The 27,965-nt window shown below is 46.1% G+C and overlaps 1 protein-coding gene and 1 long non-coding RNA gene across 3 annotated transcripts; one reads left to right on the top strand and one right to left on the bottom strand.

The window, feature by feature from the left end:
- Nucleotides 1–287: 287 nt before the first annotated feature.
- On the bottom strand, nt 288–9,075 carry LOC308675136. Of its 2 annotated transcripts, none has more exons than XR_014028071.1 (5): nt 8,962–9,075; nt 4,390–4,510; nt 2,676–2,795; nt 1,231–1,290; nt 288–674 (listed from the first exon to the last, which is right to left on the bottom strand). It is a non-coding gene; the product is annotated as an uncharacterized lncRNA (long non-coding RNA). The 2 variants fall into 2 exon arrangements; XR_014028072.1 differs by lacking the exon at nt 8,962–9,075 and adding an exon at nt 5,151–5,500.
- Nucleotides 6,649–27,846, top strand: TM7SF2 (transmembrane 7 superfamily member 2). The gene is made up of 11 exons (XM_081340144.1): nt 6,649–7,876; nt 10,646–10,803; nt 11,799–11,995; nt 13,654–13,708; nt 18,750–18,944; nt 20,971–21,074; nt 23,044–23,163; nt 23,550–23,718; nt 25,128–25,208; nt 26,300–26,422; nt 27,344–27,846. Exons 2-11 carry the CDS (start codon nt 10,749–10,751, stop codon nt 27,502–27,504), a joined length of 1,260 nt encoding a protein of 419 aa, XP_081196270.1. The 5' UTR covers nt 6,649–7,876; nt 10,646–10,748; the 3' UTR covers nt 27,505–27,846.
- Nucleotides 27,847–27,965: the final 119 nt, after the last annotated feature.

The following is a 27,965-nucleotide window of genomic DNA, read 5'->3' as shown; positions in this document are numbered from 1 at the left end:
ATTCCATGATTCTAAGGCTCCTCCTTTCTTTATATTTTCCCTAATGCTTAACATAAAACATAGAAAGGGACCTTGGAGGTTCCTCTTCTGGTCCAACCCTGTCCAAATTCAGGCTGCGATCCACCCATTCAATGACTTAACGGCCGTACAATTTTAAAAGGTTTGTCTTTAAAGTGCAGTTGTTTGGTGACTGTGTTTAAAACGCAAACATTCATTCAGTTTTGCAGTGAAGCTGAGAAACGAGAAAATGTCTTAAGGCAGGAAATCTCCGATGGAGCCAGGTCAGCTGAAGAGTACAAAAAGAACTCCCAAATATACTGTATTTTATTTTATGCAAAGTTCTGACACGAGTATCCAATAGCATTTACCCCTAAGGCAAATCCCCCGGGTTTAGCTCAGCTCACTAAGTGGGTACATAAATCCCAAGTGTCCTCCCTATTCGGTTCAGAGTTGAGCATTTGTGAATTGGAGCAACCCTGAGCTACATTTAATTCAGACAAGGAATGTATTGGAAGTTACCCCTTTGCTAAGCGAAACGTGCGTCAGAGTTTTACCCATTCCTAGAGGATCCCCTGGTGTTATTCCAACACATCGTTGCCAATTCTTCCATTTCCTCATGTGCATGGTTAACGAGGAAGAACCGTTTTCCTTCTGAAATACATTCAGCAACATCCCTGTGGGGGGGGGGAAGCATAATGCGGAAATTTAGATATGTAATTCAAGCTATAAAAAAAATAACAATTATAATGTACAGAGCAGTATCGGTGCCCAGTCGCTGATTTCAGCTCACGGGTTTGCATTCTGTGTATTTTACGAGAACAGCCAGGATTTTTAAATGCTGAACAGTCGCACTTGTTGCTCTTTAGAATGTGTGACCCCGCAAAATTCAACCGTGCCACAGGTGGCCAACCCACCTAAAGACACTTTTGAGTGAAGAAAGGCCAAGTTAGTATCTGATGACATAAAATCCCACTGTCTGAAGCTTGCAGCAGTGAGAGGAACAGTCATCAAGCATCTATAAAACTTTCCGACGATGAAAACGCAGATACCCATCACGCCCCCTTCCCGCTCCTGTGCATTGCGCCGCCTTAGATGCGAGCATGGGAATAAATTACCTTATGGTGATCCACTCTTGTAACTATTTTGAATTCCGACATCAACAGCCTCTTCTGGCGATATAAATTGTTTATCTCCAATATATTAACCAGGAAAAAAAGCACCAACACTTACATTATCAAATGGGGGGGAGAACGATGGTTTTTCACCCAATTCTTGTCGGAATCTTCAATCCTGTTAACAAAAAAAAAGCAGCAATTCTCGAGTTATCAACCAAATACTTTGGTCTATTGGCAGTAAAAAGTCTGTAATGCAGAAACCGGTCTTCTCTCTTTTATTGTCAAAGGTAGCTCAGAGAATAAGCAGCTTTCAATTTGAAAGAATTTCTCTGAAATGAAATGAGGGCATCTTGGTGGTCTCAGCCAGCACCAAGGACCCCTCGTTTTTGTTTGTTCCAATACTGCAAAACCAAAGTTGGGTCAAAGATACAGAACCAGTCCTCGGGTTACGACCACAGTTGAGCCCAAGGTTTTCGTCACTAAAGTCAACTGTGGAGTTTTGGCCCGTTTCATGACCTTTTTCCCACAGTGCTTAAGGGAATCGTGCAGTCCTTAAAGCAAATCTGGCTTCCCGCGTTGACTTTGCTTGGGGGAAACCAGCTGGGAACGTCGCCAAAGGTGACCATGGGACAATCCTCATAAATACAGGCCAGTTGCCAAAGTGCTCGAATTTTGACTGCGTGGCCGTGGGCAGTGCTGCAAAGGTGGTAAGTGTGAAAATTGGTCACTGAAGCCACCTTTTTGAGCGCTGATGTAACTGAGAATGGACACTAAACAAATAGAACACAGCAAACATGGGTTCACTTAACGACCAGCACCAACACACACACGTGTTTTAAAATTGGGTTGGTTACGTGAGTGGCCCTCTTTACAATTGTCACAACTTAAAATGGCAATGAGTAGATTCCATTATGGTCCTGTTTGTGGGAAATACCCGAGGATGGGATATGTAGTCTTAAGCGTCCAAAGTCCTTGGTCAGTGTTCCAGTTACTATCTATCCATAGGTAGTCCTCGACTTATGACAATTGAGCTGTTGCTAAGTGAGACACCTAAGTGAGTTTTGCCCAATTTTACATTTCTTGCCCCAGTTGTTAAGTGAATCGCTTAAGTTATTAAGCAAGTGACACGGTTGTTAAGTGAATCCGGCTTCCCCATTGACAAGCCAGGTCGCCAAAGGGGATCCCGTCACCCCGGGACACGGTAACCGTCGTAAACATGAATCGGCTGCCAAGCGTCTCGATTCTGATCAGCCGGCGGTGGGGACGCGACACTTTTTCCAGTGCCATTGTAACTCTGAACGGTCACAAAATGAACTCCTTTATAAGCCCAGGACCGCCTGTAATTCCTTTCGCTCAAGAGGGACACGTTCAAGGGTCAACACCATCTCCGTGAAGACAGCTGTGTGCAAACAAGCTCTGCTCAGGGCATGTTTTTAATCATGGTTTATTATCAGGTGAAACACGGACAGAACATGCAGCTCATCATAGCAGAAAATCCTATTAATGTTTCCAAGTAAAAAAAACAAAAAACCCAGAAGCCAGTAAAAAAAAACAAGATACCTTTTTCCGTCCTTGTCGTGCCGAATATACCAAACCTCCGACAGGTCAGCGACGTCCAGGATTCCTCCGGCCCATCTTGCGATGCATCGGCTCCCTCAAGACCCCTCAGACCTCAGTGCTCTGGAGAAGAGATCGGAGATCAGGAGATCCCTTCGCTCGATTGGAATCTCCGTGCCGTCTACAAAGGACAGCACGGCATTCAAGACAAGGGGAAAATAAATGAAATTCGCCAGCTCTGGGCTTTTCTGATTAAATTTATTATTAATTTACTAAGTATTTACTTAGAATTTACTATTATTAATTTATTAATTTACTAAGAATTTACTAAGTGTTTACTAAGTAAAAAGTTCGAGGCTGTGACCTTTTATTCTACAGGTGGTCCTTGACTTACAACTGCTCGTTTGGTGACCTTTAAAAGTTACAATGGCACTGGGAAAAGCGACTTATGACCGTTTCACACACTTATGACCCACTGCTGCATCCCCATGGTCATGTGATCAAAACTGAGATGACTCATATTTATGACGGTCGCAGTGTCCCGGGGTCACGTGATCCCCTTTTGCAACTTTCTGACAAGCCAAGTCAATATAGGGAGGGGGACGCAGATTCACTTAAGAACCGGGTTACTAACATAACAACTGCAATGATTCACTGAACTGTGGCAAGAAAGGCTGTAAAATGGGGCAAAGCTCACCCGTCTCACTTAGTGACAAAAATCTGGAGCTCAAATGTGTTCACAAGTCGAGGACTACTTGTATTTTGATTACAATTCCTCTTTTCCAGCCAAATTGTTCTCACTGTTGGATTTCCAGGAAAGGGAACAAGTCCTGCCAGCCCGCTAATTTTTTGCTGGCTGGGAATTCTGAGAGTTGTAGTCCCAGGAAGAAGGGACGTCGTAGACATTGGGTTCAAACTTGCAAGTCGAGGACTATCTGTATTCTCTCAACCAATCACCCCCGGGGATCACAGGTTGTCTAGAATTATTACTATTTTTTTTTCAAGTAAGTAATCTTGATATGCCTTTCCCACAGGTTGTAAGATTTGTTTCTTGCATTTGGCAATAGCACCGATTAAAAATAAAGGTGCATTTCATAGAATATAAACTGAAGTGGCTATTTTTATTCTCTGGAGAGCAGTTTTTTCCAATTTTGGTGACTTTAAGAAGGGTGGACTTCAACTCCCAGAATGACCCAGCCAGCGTGCTTTAAGAGGGGTGGACTTCAACTCCCAGAATCCCCTAGCCAGCGTGCTTTAAGAGGGGTGGACGTCAACTCCCAGAATCCCCTAGCCAGCGTGCTTTAAGAGGGGTGGACTTCAACTCCCAGAATTCCCAGCCAGCAGGCTTTAAGAGTGATGGACGTCAACTCCCAGAATGCCCTGGGCTAGCATGCTTTAAGAGGGGTGACTTCAACTCCCAGAATTCCCAGCCAGCAATCTTTTAAGATGGGTGGACTTCAATTCCCGGAGCCTGGAGTTGAAGTCCACCCCTCTGAAACTTGCCAAGGTTGAGGAACACTGGCAAGTCTTTCTCTCTCTCTCTCTCTCTCCTCTAATTGGTGCAACAAATACTCCCGCCACAATTTAAAACAATAATTGGCTTGCCTTCTCAACCAATAGCAAGGCAGACGTCCTCGATTCCGGGTCCTCCCACCCACTTCCGCTTTCCTACAGATTTTTCGGTCTTGCTTAAAGCATTAATAATCTTAATTATTACCCAAAGAGATGAGGAATAAAGAAAGCTGGCTTGCAGACCCAGAGGATGCTGGTTTTGCGTAAGGGGACACAACCGCTGCCCCTAAGGAGGAGCCTCCAGAACTGGCACCTCATTTTTCAGGCTGTAAAGAGCAATGGGGAAAAACGGGTTAACGTAGCTCTGAAATACTGCCCCGGGTTTTCCAGCAACACAATGCATTTTTGTAGTATATTACTGTATTTGTTTTACTTCTTTAATATAATCCCCGATGCCATGATTGAAAAAAGAATTTATTTTATTTATATACACACACACACATATATATATATATATATGTAAAAAAATTTTTAGATTGCTAACAAAGAATTAAAGGGAGATTGATATGCATTTCAAACTTATTTGTTTTCATCAAATGTTTGAAATGCATATCAGTCTCCCTTTAATTCTTTGTTAGCAATCTAAAAAAAATTTACACAAATATGAGCTGTCACCGGTGTGACTACTGCCTGTCGATGGCCTTCGGTTAGGCTGAAACAGGAAATAAAGATTTGTCCCATGTTTGGGGCCTAGCAAGGTAATCTAAATAGTTAACAAGCATTTAACATATACATATACATATACATATATATATATATATATATATATATGTATATATATATATATATATATATATACACACACACACACACACACACACACACACATATATAGTTACGTTTTACAATATATTACACATTATTACAATTTAATTTGCCATATCTATATTTTATATATTTACTTACCCCATCCTATAGTTGTTGTTTTTTTACATTGGTTTTTATATTTATTTTCATTTTGTTAACTTGTGTATTTTATATTTTGTCCAGCATTTAAAATTGCTGTTTGCATTTTGCCTGTCCTGTGCGGGTCTACCTCTAAAGATTTGGCTGAGGGTTTGTACCATTCCCAGAAGTTCTCGATTCCAATTATAAAGCCTAAAATGGGGTTGCTGGGACTCCAAACTAATCACATTTCTGAGTTTCCACACAAGGCCTGTGAGTCAAGTCTTGTCTGTAAATAGATTAAAAAAATAAACCACAATTCCATTATACTAAAGTTACAAGGAGGCGTAATTAAAAGGCCTCATTTTAATCCCTGTCCAGGTTTGTAGGTTAAATTCTAAAAACTGAATGAAGTCTGATCATTTTCTACACATTACAGCAAATACCGTATAACAAATACATTGGGTTATATTTACGTATTAAATAACCAAAAGAGTTTAATCTAAATTGGGGTTGCCATTTGGGCAGAAGCTGGCTTCATTTTAGCATAAAAATCTGGCTTTTTTGGAAAACCAGCATGGAGTCCATTCAAGGCGAAAGAAACCCCGCGGGAATCATGGCTTAAAAATATATACAAAGGGTTGAATAATCCGATGACAGTTTGATGGAGGTTTCTTCCTCGCACTGGCTACCATATTTCCAAGGTTAGAATAACCACGGATGGCACAAAGATAATTAAGATTCTGAACGGATTAAGCGAGAACGAAAGAGCGATCCTCACCTGCAAAGATCTGGAGGAAAGCGGAAGTGGGTGGGAGGAACCGGAAACGAGGACGTCTGCCTTGCTATTGGCTGAGAAGGCAAGCCAATTATTGTTTTAAATTGAGGCGGGAGTATTTTTTTTGCGCCAATTAGGAGAGAGAGACTTGCCAGCGTTTCTCAACCTTGGCAAATTTCAGAGGGGTTGGACTTCAACTCCCAGAATTCACCCAGCCAGCAAGCTGGCTGGGTGAATTCTGGGAGTTGAAGTCCACCCCTCTGAAACTTGCCAAGGCTTGAGAAACACTGACTGACTGACAGCGCGAATTTCTTACCTGTGGTATTGAATTATTTGAGGGAAACAGGTGGCGCCGGTGTGATAAAAAAAATAAATAAATCTACATTTTAGAAATGAGCGTTGCAAATTGTGTGCCGCGCCGGCCAGACAATTAGCTGGAACCCTCAATTAGCCTGTTTCAGCTTTGTGCTCGGCATTTTGACTCTAACATCGCAATGAAGTGTAAATGTGACAGTGAAAATTAATTTTAACCCCGTAAATATAAGGTAAAGGCAAAGGTTCCCCCGCACATGCGTGCTAGTCGTTTCCGACTCTAGGGGCCGGTGCTCATCTCCGTTTCAAAGCCGAAGAGCCAGCGCTTGTCCGAGGACGTCTCCGTGGTCATGTGGCCGGCATGACTAGACGCCAAAGGCGCACGGAACGCTGTTACCTTCCCACCGGAGTGGTCCCTATTTTCCCACTTGCATTTTTACGTGCTTTCGAACTGCTAGGTTGGCAGAAGCTGGGACGAGTAACAGGCGCTCACTCTGCTACGCGGCACTCGGGATTCGACCCGCCAACTGCCGACCTTCTGATCGACAAGCTCAGCGTCCTAACCCACTGAGCCACCGCGTCCCTCCCGTAAATATAATAACCCACAAAAACGAAAGCTGTGTTTTTTTTGGGGGGGGGGTTTCCTCCATAATTTTCAAAAGAGGGAAGGGGTCTGGCGAGAAGATCGGTTTTTTGGGTGAACAGTTACGTAACTCTGTGTTTTTCTTAATTAGGGGGAGAAAACTATTCTGCTGATATTGAGATAATCTCCATTTTTCTCCCTCCATTCCTTGCCCCTTCCTTCCTTCTTCTTTCCTTCCTTCCACCCTCCCTTTTTCTCTCCTTCCTTCCTTCCTTCCCTTTCTCCCTCCATCCCTTTTTCCGTCCTCCCTCCCTTTTCTCTTCCTTCCTTCCTTCCCTTTCCTTTCTTTTCCTTCTGCTTGTCTTCCTTCTTTCTTCATCATTTCCTTCCTTCCCTCTTTCTCTCCTTCCTTCCTCCCTCCCTTTTTCTTTCCTTCCTTCCCTCCCTTTTTCTTTCCTTCCTTCCTTCCTTCCTTCCTTCCTTCCACCTCCCTCCCCTTCTTTCCTTCCCTTTCTCCCTCCATCCCTTTTTTCCTTCCTTCCTTCCTTTCCTCCCTTCTTTCTTTTCCTTCCTTTTTTTCTCTGCTTGCTCTCCCTCCCTTTTTCCTTTCTTCCTTCTTTCCTTCCTACCTTCTGTCCCTCCCTCCCCCTCCCTTTTCTTTCTTTTCCTTCCTTTTTTCCTCTGCTTGTCTTTTTTCCTTCTTCATCTTTTCCTTCCTTCCCTCTTTCTCTCCTCCCTCCCTCCCTCCCTTTTTTCTTCCTTCCTTCCTTCCCTCCCTTTTTCTTTCCTTCCTTCCTTTCTCTCTCCCTCCCTCCCCTTTTCCTTCCTTCCTTCCTTCCTTCCTTCCTTCCTTCCCCAGAAGAACCGTAAAGGAATGCAAAGCAACCTGCGGCCCTCCTAACACCCCCCCAACCGGATTGGCTCGTTGTCCCGTGACGTCATACCTTCCGCGGGAGACGATTGGCCCTCCTTGCCTAGGCCCAGCATGGGCAGAGGGCGGGGCGCCAGCTGTCAGGCTTCCCCCCCCCCCCGCGCTCTGCAGGACAGGTGCGCCTTCTGGCATCCTTCGCGCAGGTGAGTCTCCGGGGATGCTGAAGGGAGCCAGGAGAGCCCCTCTGAAAGCGGGGAGGGGTCTGCCAGGTTCAAGGGGGAAGCCTCTGCCTGCCTGGGCAGAGAGAGAGACCGCTCCTTTTCATCCCTGCGCTTCACCTGCGGCTCACCTGGAAGGAGCCTCGCTCAGGGCGCCCTTGGGGAGGGTGGAGGGAGGCAGCCCCCAGGGTTGAAGGGGGGGGGTGGCCCTTCTGTCAATCGGATCCCTTTGTGGGGCTGTCAGCTGTACCATGCCCGGGATAGATAGATAGATAGATAGATAGATAGATAGATAGATAGATAGATAGATAGATAGATAGATAGATAGATAGATAGATAGAGATGATAGATAGATATAGAAATGGAGATAGAGATAGAGATATAGAGATGGGACACGGTGGCTCAGTGGGTTAGGACGCTGAGCTTGTCGATCGGAAGGTCGGCAGTTTGGCGGGTCGAATCCCAAGTGCTCTGTGTAACAGAGCGAGCGCCTGTTACTCGTCCCAGCTTCTGCCAACCTAGCAGTTCGAAAGCACGTCAAAACGCAAGTAGAAAAATAGGGACCACTCCGGTGGGAAGGTAACAGCGTTCCGTGCGCCTTTGGCGTCTAGTCATGCCGGCCACATGACCACGGAGACGTCCTCAGACAAAGCTCTTCGGCTTTGAAACGGAGATGAGCACTGGCCCCTAGAGTTAGAAACGACTAGCACGCCTGTGCGGGGGAACCTTTACCTTTACCTAGATAGATATCGAGAGAGAGAGAGAGAGAGAGAGAGAGAGAGAGAGAGAGGGAGGGAGGGAGGGAGGGAGGGAGAGAGAGAGAGAGAGAGAGGAAGGGGTTAAGGTTCGGGACTGGGGTTGGGAGCAACATTGCGGTTGCCCCCCCCCCAGTAACATTTTCAAGCTTCAGCAAACAGACTATTGTCCGGGTACATAATGTTCAGTGAACGCTAATTAATATAATAGTAAATAGCTGTAATGTATATGCTAAAAAAAACGATAATCATAAACAGTAACAGTTAGTCAATACATATCACTCTCCTTACTGATCTATGTTCAAAATAACATACCACATTCATTTCTCGCTGTGCCGCCTGGCTTTTTTGTGGGATGTTTCCGCTTTTGCGCTTGCACGTCTTGCCTCCCGCGTGCGAGATGCACGTTGCACGCTTAAGGAGGGGGCCTTGCTGGGTACAACGTGCAGTTTTGTGCACCAAATGCGTTCTGATGTGCAGAATCTAATCAGCACGGGGAGGGAGGGGTTTCCCAACAAAACGGCCCCAGGTAATCCCCTGCGTGAGATGATCGGTTGATGTTAAGAGAGTGAATTTTAGACAAGAGTGAAAATTCCCCCCCGAAAAGGTTCCTCCCCCATAAGAAACACGGATGAATTTTCTCCATGGAAATGTATCCTAACACATAAAATAACAACTGTTTTAACCTCTTTGGCTCTGAAAAAACTGTATACAGCTAGTCCTCCACGTACAAGCATAACTGGGACCAGAATATCCGTCATTAAATAAGGCAGTTAAGTGAGTCATTCCCGATTTTACAACCTTTTTTGCAATGGTTGTTAAGTGAATCACTGCAGTTGTTAAGTGAATCACATGGTAATTAAGCAAATCTGGCTTCTCCCATTTTCTTTGCATCTCGGAGGCTCCTGGCAAACGGTGATCCCAGAATCTTGGATATTTAATTTATGCTGCGCTGGTCATAAATATATACCTGAATTTCGACTTTGGTCATAAGTCGAGGACTACCTTTATAATAAGAGTGCTATTCCAAAATGCAAAACGGGTTGTGCGTTGTATGGCAATCCCACGCAGGCACGCTTGGACACACCCACGGATGAAAACACGAGAGCCGCTTTCTGAAAGGCTCATCTTGCACAAGACGGCAGTCCTCGACATATGACACAATTGAGCCCAACATTTCTGTTGCTAAGTGAGACAAGTTGCTGACCCTAAGCAGGAGGTTGGACTAGAAGACCTCAAAGGTGCTTCTCAACTCTGGCATAGGTAGTCCTCGACTTAAAACCATAACTGAGCCCCAAATTTCTGTTGTTAAGCAAAGAAATTTGTGACATGAGTTTTGCCCCATTTCATGACCTTCCTTGCCACAGTTATTAAGTGAATCCCTGCGGTTGTTAAGTGAGCCCCACGGTTGTTAAGTGAAACCGGCCTCCCCATTGACTTCGCTTGTCAGAGGGTCCCAAAAGGGGATCACTGCGACTGTCGTAAGTACGAGTCACTTGCCAAGTGTCTGAAATTTCATGATCAGGTGACCCCCAAGAGATGCTGCAACGGTCATAATTGTGAAAAACAGAAGTCACATTTTTCGGTGCTGTTGTAATTCCGAATGGTCGCTAAATGAACTGTTGTAAGTTGAGGACTGCCAGTATTCCTGAATCCCACCCGGAGGTTAAAAATTCCCTATAAGAGGAAGGGCGAAGCCGATCCTGGTTGCTCTTTGTTGGCCCTGTGCGAATTTTTGCATGCTCCCTTTGTGATTAATTTCTAAAAAAAGAAGGCAGCATGGCTAGAATTACAAGCCCAGCTGCACAGGGATAAAGCGACGCCAACGCAGAATCTATTTTCCGGGCTCGGTTGGTTCAAAAGGGGGATTTAAATTGGGAGGAGATCCTTCGGCCAGCCGGGAGGGTGGGATTATTCAGGGTCGCCCACCTTTTTGGCTGCAGCCCAGCCTTGTGGAACAGAACTGCGATTTGACCGCATTGGATATTTTTTTCTCCAGATCACAACAGGCTTTTTAATTCAGATCGAGGCATCCAACAGGAGTTCTCCGTTGGTGGAAAATCTCAACCGAAGACGCTTCGGGATCTGAGCTGAGGAGGAAAATGGATCGGCTGAAGGTTCCTCGGACGAAAGAACTGGAATTTGGAGGTGTATTTGGTAAGCAAGAGAGGAATTGGGGTGGGGAACCCAGAGATTTGATATCCAGGCATCTCCGGTTTTATTGCCCCTTTAATCCCTCCTATAAAAGGGACGCGGTGGCTCAGTTGGTGAGGACGCCGAGCTTGTCGATCGGAAGGTCGGAAGTTTGGCGGGTCGAATCCCGAGTGCCGCGTAGCAGAGTGAGCGCCTGTTACGCGTCCCAGCTTCTGCCAACCTAGCAGTTCAAAAGCACATCAAAATGCAAGTAGAAAAATAGGGACCACTACGGTGGGAAGGCAACGGCGTTCCGTGTGCCTTTGGCGTCTAGTCATGCCGGCCACATGACCACGGAGTTGGAAACGACTAGCACGCATGTGCGGGGGAACCTTGACCTTTACCTAATCCCTCCTATAAGAACTAAAGATAGTCCTTGGCTTACAACCACAGCATTTCTGCTGCTCAGTAAGGCAACGGTTAAGTGAATTTTGCCCCGATTTACACCGTTAAGTGAAGCAAGGCACTTCTTGAGCTAGTGGCACAGCTGTGGAGTAAATCTGGCTTCCCCAGAAGGTCGCAAAAGGGGATTGTGTGGCCCCGGGACCCTTGAACTGTCATAAGTATGTGCCAGTTGCCAAAGTATCTGAATATTTTATTTATTTATTTTATTTATTTTATTGAATTTGTATACCGCCCTATTCCCGTAGGACTCAGGGCGGTTTACAGGGCAGTTAAAACCATGAAATACAAAAAATTAAAATCAATTAAAACAATTAAATTAAATTCAAGCCCCAAGAGTAAATCTAAAACCCAGTTAAAGACCCTTTGGTCAGTGCTGTTGTAACTTTGAACGGTCACTAAGCGAATGATTGTAAGTCGAGGACTACTCGTACCATAGTTTTCCGTTTTTGAAAATGGGGGGACTTGGTGCCAGTTGTGCAAGCACGGGCATGCCCATCTCTGATTCCAGCTTCCCCTCTTCCTCCTCCTCCTCCTCCTCTTCCTCCTCCTGGCAGGGGTGGCCTTCCTGATGGTCCTGATGCCCAGCACCGTCTTCTACCTGCTGCTAGTCTGCAGGACGGAGGAGGCCAGCGTGCTGAGACCCCCCTTGCCGCTGCCCTCCTTCCGCTCCCTCTGGAGCCCCCAAGACTTCGCTCTGGTCCTGGCCTGGGTGGCATTCCAAGCCCTCCTCTACCAGCTGCCAGTGGGGAAGGTAAGGCCCTTGCTTGGGCTGGCACAGTCAGCGTTGGCCTCAGTTTTCCTCATCTGTATAATGGGAAGAAAAGTGGTATGGGAGGGAAATCCTGGAAGAAGGCAAAGGCGTTCCTCTGGGAGAAATTTCCTGACGGTGAGAACCATTAATCGGTTAGGTCAGGGGTAGGCAACCTCGGCTCTTTTATGACTCGTGGACTTCAACTCCCATGAGCATAGCTGACTCAGGAATTCTGGGAGTTGAAGTCCACGAGTCATAAAAGAGCCGAGGTTGCCTACCCCTGGGTTAGGTGGAAGTTGCCTCCAGATGTGTTGTGGGTGCTCCATCACTGGAGGACTTCAAGAAGAGATTGGACAGCCCTTTTGTCCAGAATGGTGTAGGGTCTCCTGCTTGGGCAGGGGGTTTATTTTTATTTATTTATTTTATTTTAATTCCATTTATATCCTGCTCTTCTCTGAAGACTCAGGGCGGCTTACAAGCTTAGCAGTAGCCTTCATTCTATCTATATGCCTGCTTATTAGGGCTTTCACACACACCCCAAGCGGCATTATTACAAAGTCAGCTTAATTGCCCCCAACAATCTGGGTCCTCATTTTACCTACCTGGGAAGGATGGAAGGCTGAGTCAACCTTGAGCCTGGTGGGATGCGAACCTGCAATAATTGCAGGCAGCTGGTGTTACTTAAGGAGGCATTAGCCCACTGCTCCACCAAGGCTCTTTTTTTTGGACTAGAAGACCTCCAAGGTCCCTTCCAAATCTGTTATACTGTTAGTGTTGACTGTACTGTAGTGCCTGCAACTAAGGCAACTCAGATGATTAAAGGCCTGGAGACTAAAACATAGGAGGAACGGTTGCAGGACTTGGGTCTGTCCAGTTTAATGAAGAGAAGGGCGAGGGGTGACATGATAGCAGTGTTCCAATATCTCAGGGGCTGCCCCAAAGAAGAGGGAGTCAAGCTATTCTCCAAAGCACCTGAAGGCAGGACAAGAAGCAACAGATGGAAACTCATCAAGGAGAGAAGCAACCTGGAACTAAGCAGAAACTTCCTAACAGTGAGGACAATTACCCAGCGGAACTGCTTGCCACCAGAAGTTGTGGATGCTCCATTGCTGGAGGTTTTTAAGAAATCAGATAGCCACTTCTCCCAAATGGCAAAGGGTCTCCTGCTCAAACAGGGGGGCTGGACTAGAAGACCTCTGAGGTTACTTCCACCGCTTCTGCTTGGGCAGAGTGTAAAATGGTCATGAAAAGGACACCAGTAAATTTGAAGGCATCTCCAGCAGGCAGGCAAAAGAAGCCCCCAAACAGGGTGAATTCTGTCCTTAATAAATAGGAGAGCTGGTCCTTGTTACTCAGAGGAACTTTTCATTCTTACAGACGGTCCTCAACTTATGTCCGCAATTGGAATCAAGAATTTCTATTGCTAAGCAAGACGGTTGTTTAACTTTGTGCCCGGTTTTCCCACCTTTTTTTTTTGTCGTTGTTGTTAAGTGAATCGGTGCAGAGGTTAAATGAATCTTTCCATTTTTAAGTCCCCGTTGGGATGGATGTCAGTTTCCGTTTTGTCTTGAGAAGATGAGACTTCCCCAAACTCTGCAAAGATCTTAGGAAAACTTATTTTTATTTTACCGTATTTTTTTCTTTTTATTCCCCCACAGCTCAGCGAAGGGAGTGTTCTTCGGGACAAGAGCCGGCTGCAATATCGCATTAACGGTCGGTATTTCAGGACAATTAAAAGGAATCAGATGGGATGGGGGACAAACGGCGGGGGAGAGGGGGAGGGAGAATTGGCAAGGGATGGCTGTAGCATCCCTTCCCCAAATTAGTTCTGTTAGATGTTTTGTGCCAGCCATGGCAGTTCCCCAAAAAGGTCATCAGATGGGAGCAAAGAGGCTTCTTTGCTTCCACTGATGAGCCAAGGGTCTCAGACCCCATTGGCAGAGTGTTTTATGGTCAGGGAGGGACCAAGACCCCCTATAAATACCTCTGCACGAGGGGCTGCTCTTTGTCCTAGCTTCTTAAGATTCTATTCCTAGCTTCTAGTTCTTCTTCTGTTTTAGTTATGTAATGCTAGTTTGCTTTCTTTTATTTTGTTTCTCTCTCACATGCAGGCATGAATGCTTTCATGCCAAGTATTTCTTTCTCTTTGATCTATCATTGAATAAAGCTAATATGATTGCATCTCTGCGTGATGCTTTTTACCAACTTGTGAGATGATCTCACGAGGACGATGGATCGTTAAGGTGCTTCCAAGTAAAAGCATCACGCAGAGATGCAATCATATTAGCTTTATTCAATGATAGATCAAAGAGAAAGAAATACTTGGCATGAAAGCATTCATGCCTGCATGTGAGAGAGAAATAAAACAAAAGCAAGCTAGCATTACATAACTAAAACAAGAAGGACTAGAAGCTAGGAGTAGAATCTTAAGAAGCTGGGACTAGAACAAAGAGCAGCCCCTCGTGCAGAGGTATTTATTTATTTATTTATTTATTTTAATTCCATTTATATCCCGCCCTTCTCCGAAGACTCAGGGCGGTCTTGGTCCCTCCCTGACCATAAAACACTCTGCCAATGGGGTCTGAGACCCTTGGCTCATCAGTGGAAGCAAAGAAGCCTCTTTGCTCCCATCTGATGACCTTTTTGGGGAACTGCCATGGCTGGCACAAAACATCTAACAAGTTCGTTTTAGGCAATTTAATTAAGAAATATCCTTTGGAAGTACATTTTATTTAACATTTGTTTATGCGTCACCAGCCTGTTTATATTAGTAGCCCTCGACTTAGCGACCACAGCAACGTGAGGCATTTTGTTCGGTGACTTTTGCCCCATTTTACAACCGTTCTTGCCACAGTGGTTAAGTGAATCACCACAGTTTAATAAGTTCATAATCCGGTTGTTAAGTGAGTCTGCCTTCCCCCACTGACTTTGTCAAACGGTCACAAAAACAAGATCGGGGGATCCGGGGACCCTGCAACCATTATAAATATGAAACCAGTTGCCAAGCTTCTGAATTTTGACCACGGGTCCGTGGAGTTCTTGCAAGGGTCAAAAAGTGTGAAAACGGACATAACTTGCTTTTTTCCGGTGCCATTGTAAATTTGAACGGTCGCTAAGCGAAACTGTTGTAAGTCAAGGACTATCTGTATTACCAGCAATTTCTCCTGTTTAAACAGTTTGTGTTTTATTACTAAGACTCAGTCAAGGCTGTTTGATCCTGAATGGACTTGAGACAATTGCTGTTGTGATACGTAAGGCTGCAATTGAAGCTGTTTGTAGGCTTTCTGTGAGTAAAATACAATAATAGTCAAATTGCTTTGATAAATAGAACTGTAGCATATATACCATATATATATGGTAAAGGTAAAGGTTCCCCCGCACGTGCGTGCTAGTCGTTTCTGACTCTAGGGGCCGGTGCTCATCTCCGTTTCAAAGCCGGAGAGCCAGCGCTTGTCCGAGGACGTCTCCGTGGTCATGTGGCCGGCATGACTAGACGCCAAAGGCGCACGGAACGCTGTTATCTTCCCACCGGAGTGGTCCCTTTTTTTCTACTTGCATTTTTACGTGCTTTCGAACTGCTAGGTTGGCAGAAGCTGGGACGGGTAACAGGCGCTCACTCTGTTACGCGGCACTCATTGCTAACAAAGAATTAAAGGGAGACTGGTATATTTTTCAAGCTGCTTTGCTCTCATAAGAAAAATACTCAAGATACACACAAACACACACACACACACACACACATCAGTATTCAACTAGGGGGGACAATATATGTGGTATACAGGTAATCCTCAATTTACAGCAATTTATTTAGTGACCATTCAACGTTACAACGCCGCTGAAAAAAGTGATTTATGTCCATTTTTCACACTTACAACCGTTGTAGGATCCCCACGGCCATCCGATCAAAATCCAGATGGCTTGGCAACTGGTTCATATTTATGACGGTCGCAGTGTCCGGGGTGGCATGATCCCCTTTTGCAACCTCCCAACAAGCAAAGTCAGTGGGGAAAGCAGATTCGCTTAACAACCACGTTGCTAACTTAACAGCTGCAGTCATTCACTTAGCTGTGGCAAGGAAGGTCGTAAAGTGGGGCAAAGCTCGCTTAACAACTGTCTCACTTAGCCACGGAAACGTTTTGCTCAATTGTGGTCGTACGTCAAGGACCACCCGTATCTTTTTAAAAAAAATAATAATAATTCATTCTTCTTTGTCTTGTTTGGTTTTCTTCCGTGTTACACTTTTATTTTTTTTGGAGTTTGTATTTTAACTTAAAATGAAATTAAAAAAAATATTGAAAGAAACAGCTAGTGTATGGCTAGGACTCTATTAAATAAGAATGCCGCAATATTTATTTATTTATTTATTTTTTTATTAGAAAGCAAAATGGCTGTCTGAGGAAGCTTTGCAAATAGCTGAGGAAAGGAGGGAAGCAAAAGGCAAGGGAGAAAAAGAAAGATACGCCCAATTGAATGCAGAATTCCAGAGAATAGCTAGAAGAGATAAGAATGCCTTCTTAAATGAACAGTGCAAAGAAATAGAAGAAAACAATAGAATAGGGAGGACCAGAGATCTTTTCAAGAAAATTGGAGAGATGAAGGGAACGTTTAATGCAAAAATGGGCATGATAAAGGACCAAAATGGCAGGGACCTAACAGAGGCAGAAAAGATTAAGAAGAGATGGCAAAATTACACAGAAGAACTATACAAGAATGAGCTTAACGTCCCTGATAATCACAATGAGGTGGTCACTGACCTCGAGCCAGACATCCTAGAATGTGAAGTGAAGTGGGCCTTAGAAAAGCTGAGCAACAACAAAGCTAGTGGAGGTGACAGTATTCCAGCTGAGCTATTCAAAATCTTAAAAGACGATGCAGTAAAAGTGCTACACTCAATTTGCCAGCAAATTTGGAAAACTCAACAGTGGCCACAGGATTGGAAAAGATCAGTTTACATTCCAATTCCAAAGAAAGGCAGTGCCAAAGAATGTTCAAACTATCGCACCATTGCACTCATTTCTCATGCTAGTAAAGTTATGCTTAAAATCCTACAAGCTAGACTTCAGCAGTATGTGGATCGAGAACTACCAGAAGTACAGGCAGGATTTCGAAGAGGCAGAGGAACTAGAGATCAAATTGCCAACATACGCTGGATCATGGAGAAAGCTAGAGAGTTCCAGAAAAACATCTACTTCTGCTTCATTGACTATGCTAAAGCCTTTGATTGTGTGGATCATAACAAACTGTGGCAAGTTCTTAAAGAGATGGGAGTACCAGACCATCTTATTTGTCTCTTGAGAAACCTATATGCGGGCCAAGAAGCAACAGTGAGAACTGGACACGGAACCACTGACTGGTACAAAATTGGGAAAGGAGTCCGGCAAGGCTGTATACTGTCGCCTTGCCTATTTAACTTATATGCAGAGCACATCATGAGAAAGGCAGGGCTAGATGAATCAAAAGCTGGAATTAAGATTGCTGGAAGAAATATCAACAACCTAAGATATGCAGATGATACCACTCTAATGGCAGAAAGTGAAGAGGAACTGAAGAGTCTCTTGTTGCGAGTGAAGAAGGAGAGTGCAAAAGTTGGGTTGAAACTAAACATTAAGAAAACCAAGATCATGGCATCCGGCCCTCTCAATTCCTGGCAAATAGATGGGGAAGAAATGGAGGTAGTGACAGATTTTATTTTCCTGGGCTCCAAGATCACTGCAGATGGGGACTGTAGTCAAGAAATTAAAAGACGCTTGCTCCTCGGGAGGAAAGCCATGGCAAATCTAGACAGCACACTAAAAAGCAGACATCACCCTGTCAACAAAAGTGCGTATAGTCAAGGCTATGGTCTTCCCAGTTGCAATGTATGGCAGTGAAAGTTGGACCATAAGAAAGGCTGAGCGCAAAAGAATTGAGGCCTTTGAACTCTGGTGCTGGAGAAGACTCCTGCAAGTCCCTTGGACTGCAAGGCGATCAAACCGGTCAGTCCTAGAGGAGATCAACCCTGACTGCTCTTTAGAAGGCCAGATCCTGAAGCTAAAACTCAAATACTTTGGCCACCTAATGAGGAGGAAGGACTCACTGGAGAAGAGCCTAATGCTGGGAAAGATTGAGGGCAATAGAAGAAGGGGACGACAGAGAATGAGGTGGCTGGATGGAGTCACTGAAGCAGTAGGCGTGAGCTTAAATGGACTCCAGAAGATGGTAGAGGACAGGAAAGCCTGGAGGAACATTGTCCATAGGGTCGCGATGGGTCGGACACGACTTCGCAACTAACAACAACAACATATCCCGCCCTTCTCCGAAGACTCAGGGCGGCTTACAATCTAAAGCACAAATCAATGTGCTTAGCAGTAGCCTTCATTCTATGTACATGCCTGCTTATTAGGGCTTTTGCCCCCCCAAGCGGCATTATTACAAAGTCAGCTTAATTGCCCCCAACAATCTGGGTCCTCATTTTACCTACCTGGGAAGGATGGAAGGCTGAGTCAACCTTGAGCCTGGTGGGACTCGAACCTGCACTAATTGCAGGCAGCTGGCGTTACTTAAGGAGGCATTAGCCCACGGCTCCACCAAGGCTCTTCACTCCGAAACTTTTAAAAGAAGGGATGGGGGGGGGGGATTAAAAAGAAGACCCATTGTAATTAAAGCATTCAGTAAACTCTGGGCCTAGTTTAGCTTTTGGAGTTCTCAGATACCTGGCTGTAGGTCTCATTTCGGGCACAAATCCCCCTCCTCCTTTTTTTTTCTTTTTGGGTAGGGCCCCACACCTTTCTGGTCACAGCGCTGATGGTGGGTGCCGGACTGGCCGGAGGTCTGCGCCTGAGTTACATCTACGACCACCTCCTGCAACTGGCCTTCGCAGCAAGCGTCGTGTCTTTTGGCCTGAGCATCCTTCTCTATTTTAAAGCTCTGCTGGCCCCAGAGACAGCTCTGGCTCCCAGTGGGAATTCAGGTGAGGGTGCCCCAAATCTGGCAAACTCAACGGGGGCTGTGGAATGAGGAGAAGCCCGCAGGAGGCATCTTAACCCCCTTTGCAGCCTTGTCCACCTCTCAAGATAGATTAGCCCTTGCCGACTTTGAGATGATAGAAAAAAACAGAATAGCAGAGTTGAAAGGGACCTTGGAGGTCATCTAGCCCAACCCCCTGATCAAGCATTTCAGACATGTGGCCATCCAGTCTCTTCTTAAAAACCTCCAGTGTTGGAGCATCCACAACTTCTGGTGGCAGGCTGTTCCACTGGTCGATTGTCCTCACTGTTAGGAAGTTTCTCCTGAATTCCAGGTTGCTTCTCTCCTTGAAGAGAGGAATGACTGACTACAGACCTATCAGCCTGACCTCAATACCTGGGAAGATTCTGGAAAAGATAATCAAACAACAAATCAGCGAACACCTTGATGCAAACAAAGTCATCACTAAAAGCCAACATGGGTTTGTCAAGATCATGCCAGACAAATCTTATTGCATTCTTTGACCAAGTGACAAAATTAGTGGACCAGAGGAATGCTGTAGATATAATTTACTTGGACTTCAGTAAGGCATTTGATAAAGTAGATCACAACCTACTTGATAAGATAGAAAAATGTGGATTAGATAGCCTCACCACCAGATGGATTCATAGCTGGCTGACAGGCCGTACTCAGCGTGTGGTCCTCAATGGAAGGAAGTGTGTAGTGGGGTGCCCCAGGGCTCTGTTCTGGGCCCAGTCCTTTTCAACATCTTCATCAACCATTTGGATGAGGGGATAGATGGGGAACTCATCAAATTTGCAGACGACACCAAGCTGGCAGGAATAGCCAATACTCCAGAAGATAGGCTTAAGATACAGGAGGATCTGGACAGACTCGAACGCTGGGCGCTATCTAACAAAATGAAATTCAATGGTGAAAAAAGTAAGGTTCTACATTTAGGCAGGAAAAAATCAAAGGCACAGGTATAGTATAGGTGGTACCTTGCTCAATAGTAGTAACTGTGAGAAGGATCTCAGAGTCCTAGTAGACAATCACTTTAATATGAGCCAGCAGTGTGCTGCAGCTGCCAAAAAAGCCAACACAGTGCTAGGCTGCATTAACAGAGGGATAGAATCAAGATCAAGTGAAGTACTAATACCACTTTACAATGCTTTGGTAAGGCCACACCTGGAATACTGCATCCAGTTTTGGTCACCACAATGTAAAAAAAGATGTTGAGACTCTAGAGAAGGTACAGAGAAGAGCAACAAAGATGATTGGGGGACTGGAGGGTAAAACATATCGGGAACGGTTGCTGGAATTGGGTATGTGTAGTTTAACAAAGAGAAGGGTGAGGGGTGACAAGATAGCAGTGTTCCAATATCTCAGGGGCTGCCCCAAAGAAGAGGCAGTCAAGCTATTCTCCAAAACGCCTGAAGGCAGGACAAGAAGCAACAGATGGAAACCAATCAAGGAGAGAAGCAACCTGGAACTCAGGAGAAATTTCCTAAGAGTGAGGACAATTAACCAGTGGAACAACCTACCTCCAGAAGCGGTGAATGCTCCAACACTGGAAGTTTTTAAGAGGAGACTGGACAGCCATTTGACTGAAATGGTATAGGGTTTCCTGCCTGAGCAGGGGGTTGGACTAGATGGCCTCCAAGGTCCCTTCCAACTACTACTACTACTACTACTTCTTCTTCTTCTTCTTCTTCTTCTTCTTCTTATTATTATTATTATTATTATTATTATTATTATTATTATTATTATTATTATTTAGGAATTGCAGCGCTTGCTTAACAACCGCTGTAAAAAAAGAGTCATAAAATCAAGTCCAGTCACATGGGTGCCTTGGCTTACAACTGTTGTAACCTACAGTGGAAATTCCGGATTCCATTATGGTCATAAGCTGAGGACTACCTATATTCAGCAGTTTTCCTGGGAAGCAAGAAGCTCATGATCAACCAGGGCACTTTGAAAGTTTCAGGAGAACTTTGGTTTTGGGGGGTTTTTTTCTCCCCCTCCTGCAGGAAACCCCATTTATGACTTCTTCATGGGCCATGAGTTGAACCCGCGCGTCGGGGGCTTTGATCTCAAATTCTTCTGTGAGTTACGCCCAGGTCTCCTTGGCTGGGTAAGCACCTTTGGGCTAGTGGTGAGGACAATGAAGCGGGAGGTCCTGACCCCCCCAATAAGAAAGAGGCATATTTGGGGAGGGATGGGGGGGTGGAGCTCCAGAACTTATTGGGTGCTCATGAAGAGACTGGACAGCCGTTTGTCCAGAATGGTAGAGGGTCCTCTGCTTGAGCAGGAGGTTGGACTAGAAGACCTCCAAGGACCCTGTGTTCTGTACCAGCCTACTACCGGCCCTGCAGAAAAGGCAGGGACAACCCCTTTACAAGAAGGCAAGAGGCTGGAACTAAGCCTGCCAAATTTATGGACACAAAAGCAAACAGAGCAAAAACAAGACACGAACCATGAAACAGGAGCTATTCAAACGGTTGCCTTCAGCAAACCAGCCCTCCCACGCATTCCCCTTTTAAACAGTTCAGGGCGTGGCTTCTCTCTGCCTCCTTCCGAGGTGCCCCATTGCCTTCCTCTGTTTACTCCTGATTGACTGCCTCCTGCGTCGGGCGTCCTTGAACAGGGCCAGCTGTGGGTCATCTTCATCCACGCTGTCAGGCTCACACAGCTGGGTCTGCGTCGTAACCAGGTGGGAGGGGCCTGGCTGAGGGCTCTCATCAGCAAGCTCTCCAACACCCCCCTCCTCCTCCTCTGAATCGTCCGACCCAACTGCCGAACCCACAGGCCGACCCTGAATCACAACACCCTGTTGTTTTATATTCTATGTTCTTCCCGGAATTTGCAAGCCTTGACGAGCTTCACCAGCTATACGCGGTCTTCGTATCCTACGTTGGCTCCTCGGCGATCTCTTTGCACAGCCCGGAAATCAGATGGCCCAGGATTAAAAGGAAGGAAGGAAAGTCATGGGTTGGGCAGGAATGTGATCCAGACAATTCCACCTCATCCTTGGGAAGCAGGGTGTGAATGACGTCCCTTTCACCCAGGAACGGAGAGATTTAGAATATAGAATAACAGAGTGGGAAGGGGCCTTGGAGGTCTTCTAGGGCAGGGATTTTCAACCTTTTCACCCACTGTACCACTTTTAGGATAGGGCAGCATCCGTGTACCGCCAGTCGCCTAGCAAGGGGTCAAAAACTTGATGACCCAAAAAAAGGAAAAAAAGGAAAAAAGGGATGAAGTACAGGTAGTCCTCGACTTACAACAGTTCGCTTAGTGACTGTTCGGAGTTACAATGGCCCTGAAAAAAGTGCCCCCCGAGCCACAGCCGAGCAAGACCCCTGCCTGCCCGCCCGGCGGCGCTCTTCCTCCTGTCCGAGGTTTTCATGGTTGTGAGCATTTCTGTTGAGGATTGGCAGCGGGGGTGGGGTGAGGGGGTGTTTGGTTTTTATTCCCCCCCCTGCATCTGCTGGATGGTTGCAGCAGGTTTTGGTCACTTCACATGACCCTGGGACACTGTGACCGTCGTAAATAGGAATCAGTTACCAAGCATCTGAATGTAAATCCCAAGGCCCTGGAGATGCTGCAACATTCCAGCTGATTGGCGCTTCTTCTGGGCTCAGAAGCGCCAGGATCAGCGCCGAGCTCCAGCTGAATCCTGGCGCTGATCCTGGCGCTTCCGCTGAGCCCCGACAGCCCTGCAGCTCCAGCCGTCTCTCGCTCAGGCTTGTGCGGTGCTGCCACCGGTTCAGCTCATTCCCCTCCTCCGCTACCACTTTTCTAGTATGCTCACGTACCACCTGCCAGGTGCCCATGTGCCACAGGGGGTACCTGTACAACTGGTTGAAAAGCCCTGTTCTAGTCCAGCCCTAGGCTCAAGCAAGAGACCCTACATCATGTGAGACAAATGGTGGTCCTGTCTCTTCTTAAATGCCTCCAGTGATGGAGCGCCCACAACTTCTGGAGGCGAGCAGTTCCACTGGTTAATTGTTCTCGCTCTCATGAAATTTCTCCTTAGTTCTAGGCTGGGGGAAATTGATGGGGTCTGTTCTCATTGCTGGGCTGTCTCCTCCCTCCCGCAGGCCCTGATCAACATGGCAATGTTGGTTAAAGAAATGGAACTGAGAGGCAGCCCCTCCTTGGCCATGATCCTGGTTAACGCCTTCCAGCTTCTCTACGTGTGGGATGCCTTCTGGCAAGAGGTAGGTTTTAAACCATGGCCAGCAGGCCTGGCCATGGGGAAAGAGAAGAGGGGGGAGGGTGTCAAAATTTTTTAACAAGTTACCCTTGGAACATGGGAGAAATATTTCCCCAACCTGGAAAGTCCTACATTATTTTGCTAACAAAACAATTTAGAAGGTCCAAGGCTGGTTGCGCAATCTGGCTTGACTCACTTACTTTGAGTCATCTACAGCGGTTTGCACAGCTGGATCAGGGAAGAGCAGTCTTTCTCGACCTTAACAACTTTTAAGATGGGTGGACTTCAACTCCCAGAATTCCTCAGCCAGCAAAGCCTCTTAAAAGTTGCCAAGGTCGAGAAAGACTGGAGTCAGGAAACGTGTGGCTGACGTTTGTGAATATTTTGCAGGAGGCCATCCTCACCACAATGGATATCATCCACGAGGGCTTCGGTTTCATGCTGGCTTATGGGGACCTGGCTTGGGTGCCGTTCCTGTACAGCCTCCAGGCGTGCTTCCTCGTAACTCACCCCCAGACCCTTAGCCTGCCTCTAGCGGGGGGCATCGTCCTGCTAAATGGTGAGGCTGCAAACGGGCCCTCTGAGCATGTGCAGAATGCTTTCATCATCTCCTGCTTGAGTGGGGAGGTGGTGTTGGACTAGATTGCCAAGGTCCCTTCCAACTTGTCTAGTCTAGTCTAGTCTAATTCTATTCTTAGTCTAATCTATTCTAGTATATTCTAGACTAATTCTATTCTATTCTTAGTCTAGTCTAATTCTATTCTATTTAGTCTAGTCTAATCATAGTCTATTCTATTCTAATTTTATTATCTTATCCCAGGGGTAGGCAACCTTGGCTCTTTTATGAGTCATGGACTTCAACTCCCAGAATTCCTAAACCAGCCATGCTGGCTCAGGAATTCTGGGAGTTGAAGTCCACAAGTCATAAAAGAGCCAAGTTTGCCTACCCGTCCTATCCTATTCTCTCCTTTTCTGTTCTCTATTCTATTCTAATCACTCTTAATTCTATTCTATTCTATTCTATTCTATTCTATTCTATTCTATTCTATTCTATTCTATTCTATTCTATTCTATTCTATTCTTCATTCCACTATTCTATTCTATTCTATTCTATTCTATTCTATTCTATTCTATTCTATTCTATTCTATTCTATTCTATTCTTCATTCCGTATTCTATTCTATTCTATTCTATTCTATTCTATTCTATTCTATTCTATTCTATTCTATTCTATTCTATTCTAGAATATTCTATTCTATTCTATTCTAGAATATTCTATTCTATTCTATTCTATTCTAGAATATTCTGGAGTAATATCCTCTCGTCTCCTCGCTCCTCTTTCTATTCCATTCCATTCCAATTTTCTTTTTGTTGTCTTCCAATGGAAGCTGGATGGTCATTCACCTAATTCAGGGTTTTTCCAACCTTAAATATATATATTTTTAATCGTATTTATATCCCGCCCTTCTCCGAAGACTCAGGGCGGCTTACAATCTAAAGCACAATGTGCTTAGCAATAGCCTTCATTCTATGTATATGCCTGCTTATTAGGGCTTTCACGCCCCCCCCAAGCGGCATTATTACAAAGTCAGCTTAATTGCCCCCAACAATCTGGGTCCTCATTTTACCTACCTGGGAAGGATGGAAGGCTGAGTCAACCTTGAGCCTGGTGGGACTCGAACCTGCACTAATTGCAGGCAGCTGGTGTTACCTAAGGAGGCATTAGCCCACTGCTCCACCAAGGCTCTGTGCATGTGAACTTCAAATCCCAGAATTCCAGTCAACATGGCCATTGATGAGAATTCCGGAAGTCCGTACTTCAAGAAGTTGCTACGGTTGAGAAGCATCAATCTGATGGACCCTGTGCTGAGAGAAAAGTTGGGCTGGATGCCCTCTAAGATCCCTTCCAACTCTATGATGCTATGATTCATTACAAATCATCTCACTTGTCATTTTTTTCATTTTGCAGGCCTGGGATATTTCATATTCCGTGGTGCCAATTCCCAGAAAAGCACCTTCCGACGGAATCCCGCTGATCCCAGAGTGGCTGGTTTGTAGCATCACGTTTCACTTTGTGGGGTGGATCCAGAAGATTGACTTAACCAACTCCAAAATCTGGCAGGCATATTCACACAACATGGTGGGCTTGCTTCCTTTTATCCTAGGTCAGGGGGTAGGTAACCTTGGCTCTTTTATGACTCGTGGACTTCAACTCCCAGAATTCCTGAGGCAGCCACGCTGAGGGGAAAGGGAGAGGTTTCCAAGCTGAGCCTGCTGGCTCAGGAATTCTGGGAGTTGAAGTCCACCAGTCGTGAAGGGGCCATAGTTCCCCCATGCTGGCTCAGGAATTCTGGGAGTTGAAGTCCATGAGTAATGAGGGGGCCATAGTTCCCCCATGCTGGCTCAGGATTTCTGGGAGTTGAAGTCCACGAGTCATGAAGGGGCCATAATTTCCCCATGCTGTCTGAGGAATTCTGGGAGTTGAAGTCCACGAGTCATGGAAGGAGCCATAGTTCCCCCATGCTGTCTGAGAAATTCTGGGAGTTGAAGTCCACGAGTCATGAAGGGGCCAAAGTTTCCACCATGCTGGCTCAGGAATTCTGGGAGTTGAAGTCCATGAGTCATGAGGGGGGCATAGTTCCCTCATGCTGGCTCAGGAATTCTGGGAGTTGAAGTCCCCGAGTCATGAAGGGGCCATAGTTCCCCCATGCTCGCTCAGGAATTCTGGGAGTTGAAGTCCATGAGTCATGAGGGGGCCATAGTTCCCCCATGCTGGCTCAGGAATTCTGGGAATTGAAGTCCACGAGTCATGAAGGAGCCATAGTTCCACCATGCTGGCTCAGGAATTCTGGGAGTTGAAGTCCATGAGTCATGAGGGGGCCATAGTTCCCTCATGCTGGCTCAGGAATTCTGAGTTGAACTCCATGAGTGATAAAAGAGCCAAGGTTGCCTACCCCTGTCCTAGGTGACCAAGATAGCAATAGCCATAGCGTTTAAAGTTATATCCCGCTTCACATTGCTTTACTCACAACTTCTGTAGGGAAACTGTTCCACTGATTAGTTAACAGAATAATAAAGTCAGATCTTCTAGTCCAAGCCCCTCAAACAGAAGACCCTCAATCACTCTCTTTTGTCCCCCAGGACTCCAGACAATCCCTACGGCGACCGGTCGGCGTCTCCTGGTCTCTGGCTGGTGGGGTATTGTGCGACACCCCAACTATTTAGGAGACCTGATCATGGCTTTTGCATGGTCTTTGCCCTGCGGTAAGTGGCGGCCACCTTGGAGAGGCTCCAGTTTTGTCTCTCTGCAGCAATCTAAAAAGGGACGCGGTGGCTCAGCAGGTTAGGACGCTGAGCTTGTCAATCAGGTCGGCAGTTTGGCGGGTCGAATCCCGAGTGCCGCGTAGCAGAGTGCCTGTTACCCGTCCCAGCTTCTGCCAACCTAGCAGTTCGAAAGCACGTAGAAATGCAAGTAGAAAAATAGGGACCACTCCGGTGGGAAGGTGTTCTGAACCAGCCCTCTTCTCGTAACCCCTAATCAAAAGAAGAGTCTGGAAAGCGTCCAAGGCTAAAAGGCTTCTGCCAAGATTTAATTACGCAGTTAACAAAAACACAAGAGCTTGTCTTCTCAAGCGGAAAAGGTTGCTTTCAGCAACCAGCCCCTCCCCAAACACTTCTTTTATAGAGAGCTCAGGGCGTGGTCTCCCTGTGCCTCCTCCCGAGGAGTCCCATAGTCTTTCTTTGTTTGTCCCTGCTCGTCTGCCTCCTGCGTCGGGCGTCCTTGAACAGGGCCAGCTGTGGGTCATCATCCTCCGCACTCTCGGGCTCACACAGCTGAGAAGAGGTCCCCGGCTGAGGACTCTGCAAAGCCTCCAAATCATCAGCCGGTTCGTTTCCCTCCTCCCCCACATCTGAGTCCTCCGATACATCGGACCCGGCTGTCGGACCCACAGGCTGGCCCTGAGTCACAACAGAAGGTAACAGCGTTCCGTGCGCCTTTGGCGTCTAGTCATGTCGGCCACATGACCACGGAGATGTCCTCAGACAAGCGCTGGCTCTTCGGCTTTGAAACGGAGATGAGCACCGGCCCCTAGAGTCGGAAACGACTAGCACGCATGTGCAGGGGAAACTTTACCTTTTTTTTTTTAGCAATCTAAGCTGGCCTTCCTTTCGGTGTCGTTGCAGGATTCACTCACATCTTGCCCTATTTTTATATTATCTATTTCACCTTGTTGCTGGTTCATCGAGATGCCCGGGACGAGCACCAATGCCTGAGGAAGTACGGGCTGGCGTGGCAGGAATACTGCCAGCGTGTCCCCTACCGGATTTTCCCGTATCTCTACTGAATTCTTAAAAGTCTCCATTTCCATACGGTCTCTTGTCTGGAAATGGTCAGAATCGTCTCCTGGCTTCATGTGCCTGCAAGAAAGAAGACACCGGCACAGCTTGAAGAGCAAGCAGAAGCATCAGACTGTTTCTCCAAACTTTACTTCCCCAAGATGGCTGGATTGTTATTGTACATCTTCCGGTTTCACTATCACCGACTGGAAGACATTTTCATTTTCTCCTCCTTTCCCATCTTCCGTTTGTCTCGCTTTTGTTCCTGATAGGAAAAAGATGCTGGAAACGTAGACTTTGGACCTGGAGTCATTTTCTATTGAAATAAACTGATTTTTAAGGACATAGAATAGGCCTGGGAGGTCTTTCTAGTTCAGGGGTCCCCAATTCCCCATGGTGCTGGGCCCATCAGGAACTGGGCAGCTTGGCGGCCTGACCATGGGGAGGGAGGGGCGAAAGAGAGGAACAA

This window comes from Vipera berus, assembly GCF_964194415.1.
Source record: "Vipera berus genome assembly, chromosome: 16".
NCBI lineage: Eukaryota > Metazoa > Chordata > Lepidosauria > Squamata > Viperidae > Vipera > Vipera berus.
Note: the sequence above shows the minus strand (reverse complement) of the source record. Positions and strands in the feature narration are given on the sequence as shown.

What these genes read in the sequence shown, in the direction of transcription:
- TM7SF2 (XM_081340144.1), top strand. Translation starts at nt 10,749, where the DNA reads ATGGATCGGCTGAAGGTTCCTCGGACGAAAGAACTGGAATTTGGAGGT. An exon ending in GGAATTTGGAGGTGTATTTG is followed by an intron (nt 10,804 to 11,798) that starts GTAAGCAAGAGA and finishes TCCTCCTGGCAG; the next exon opens with GGGTGGCCTTCCTGATGGTC. An exon ending in GGGATGCCTTCTGGCAAGAG is followed by an intron (nt 23,164 to 23,549) that starts GTAGGTTTTAAA and finishes AATATTTTGCAG; the next exon opens with GAGGCCATCCTCACCACAAT.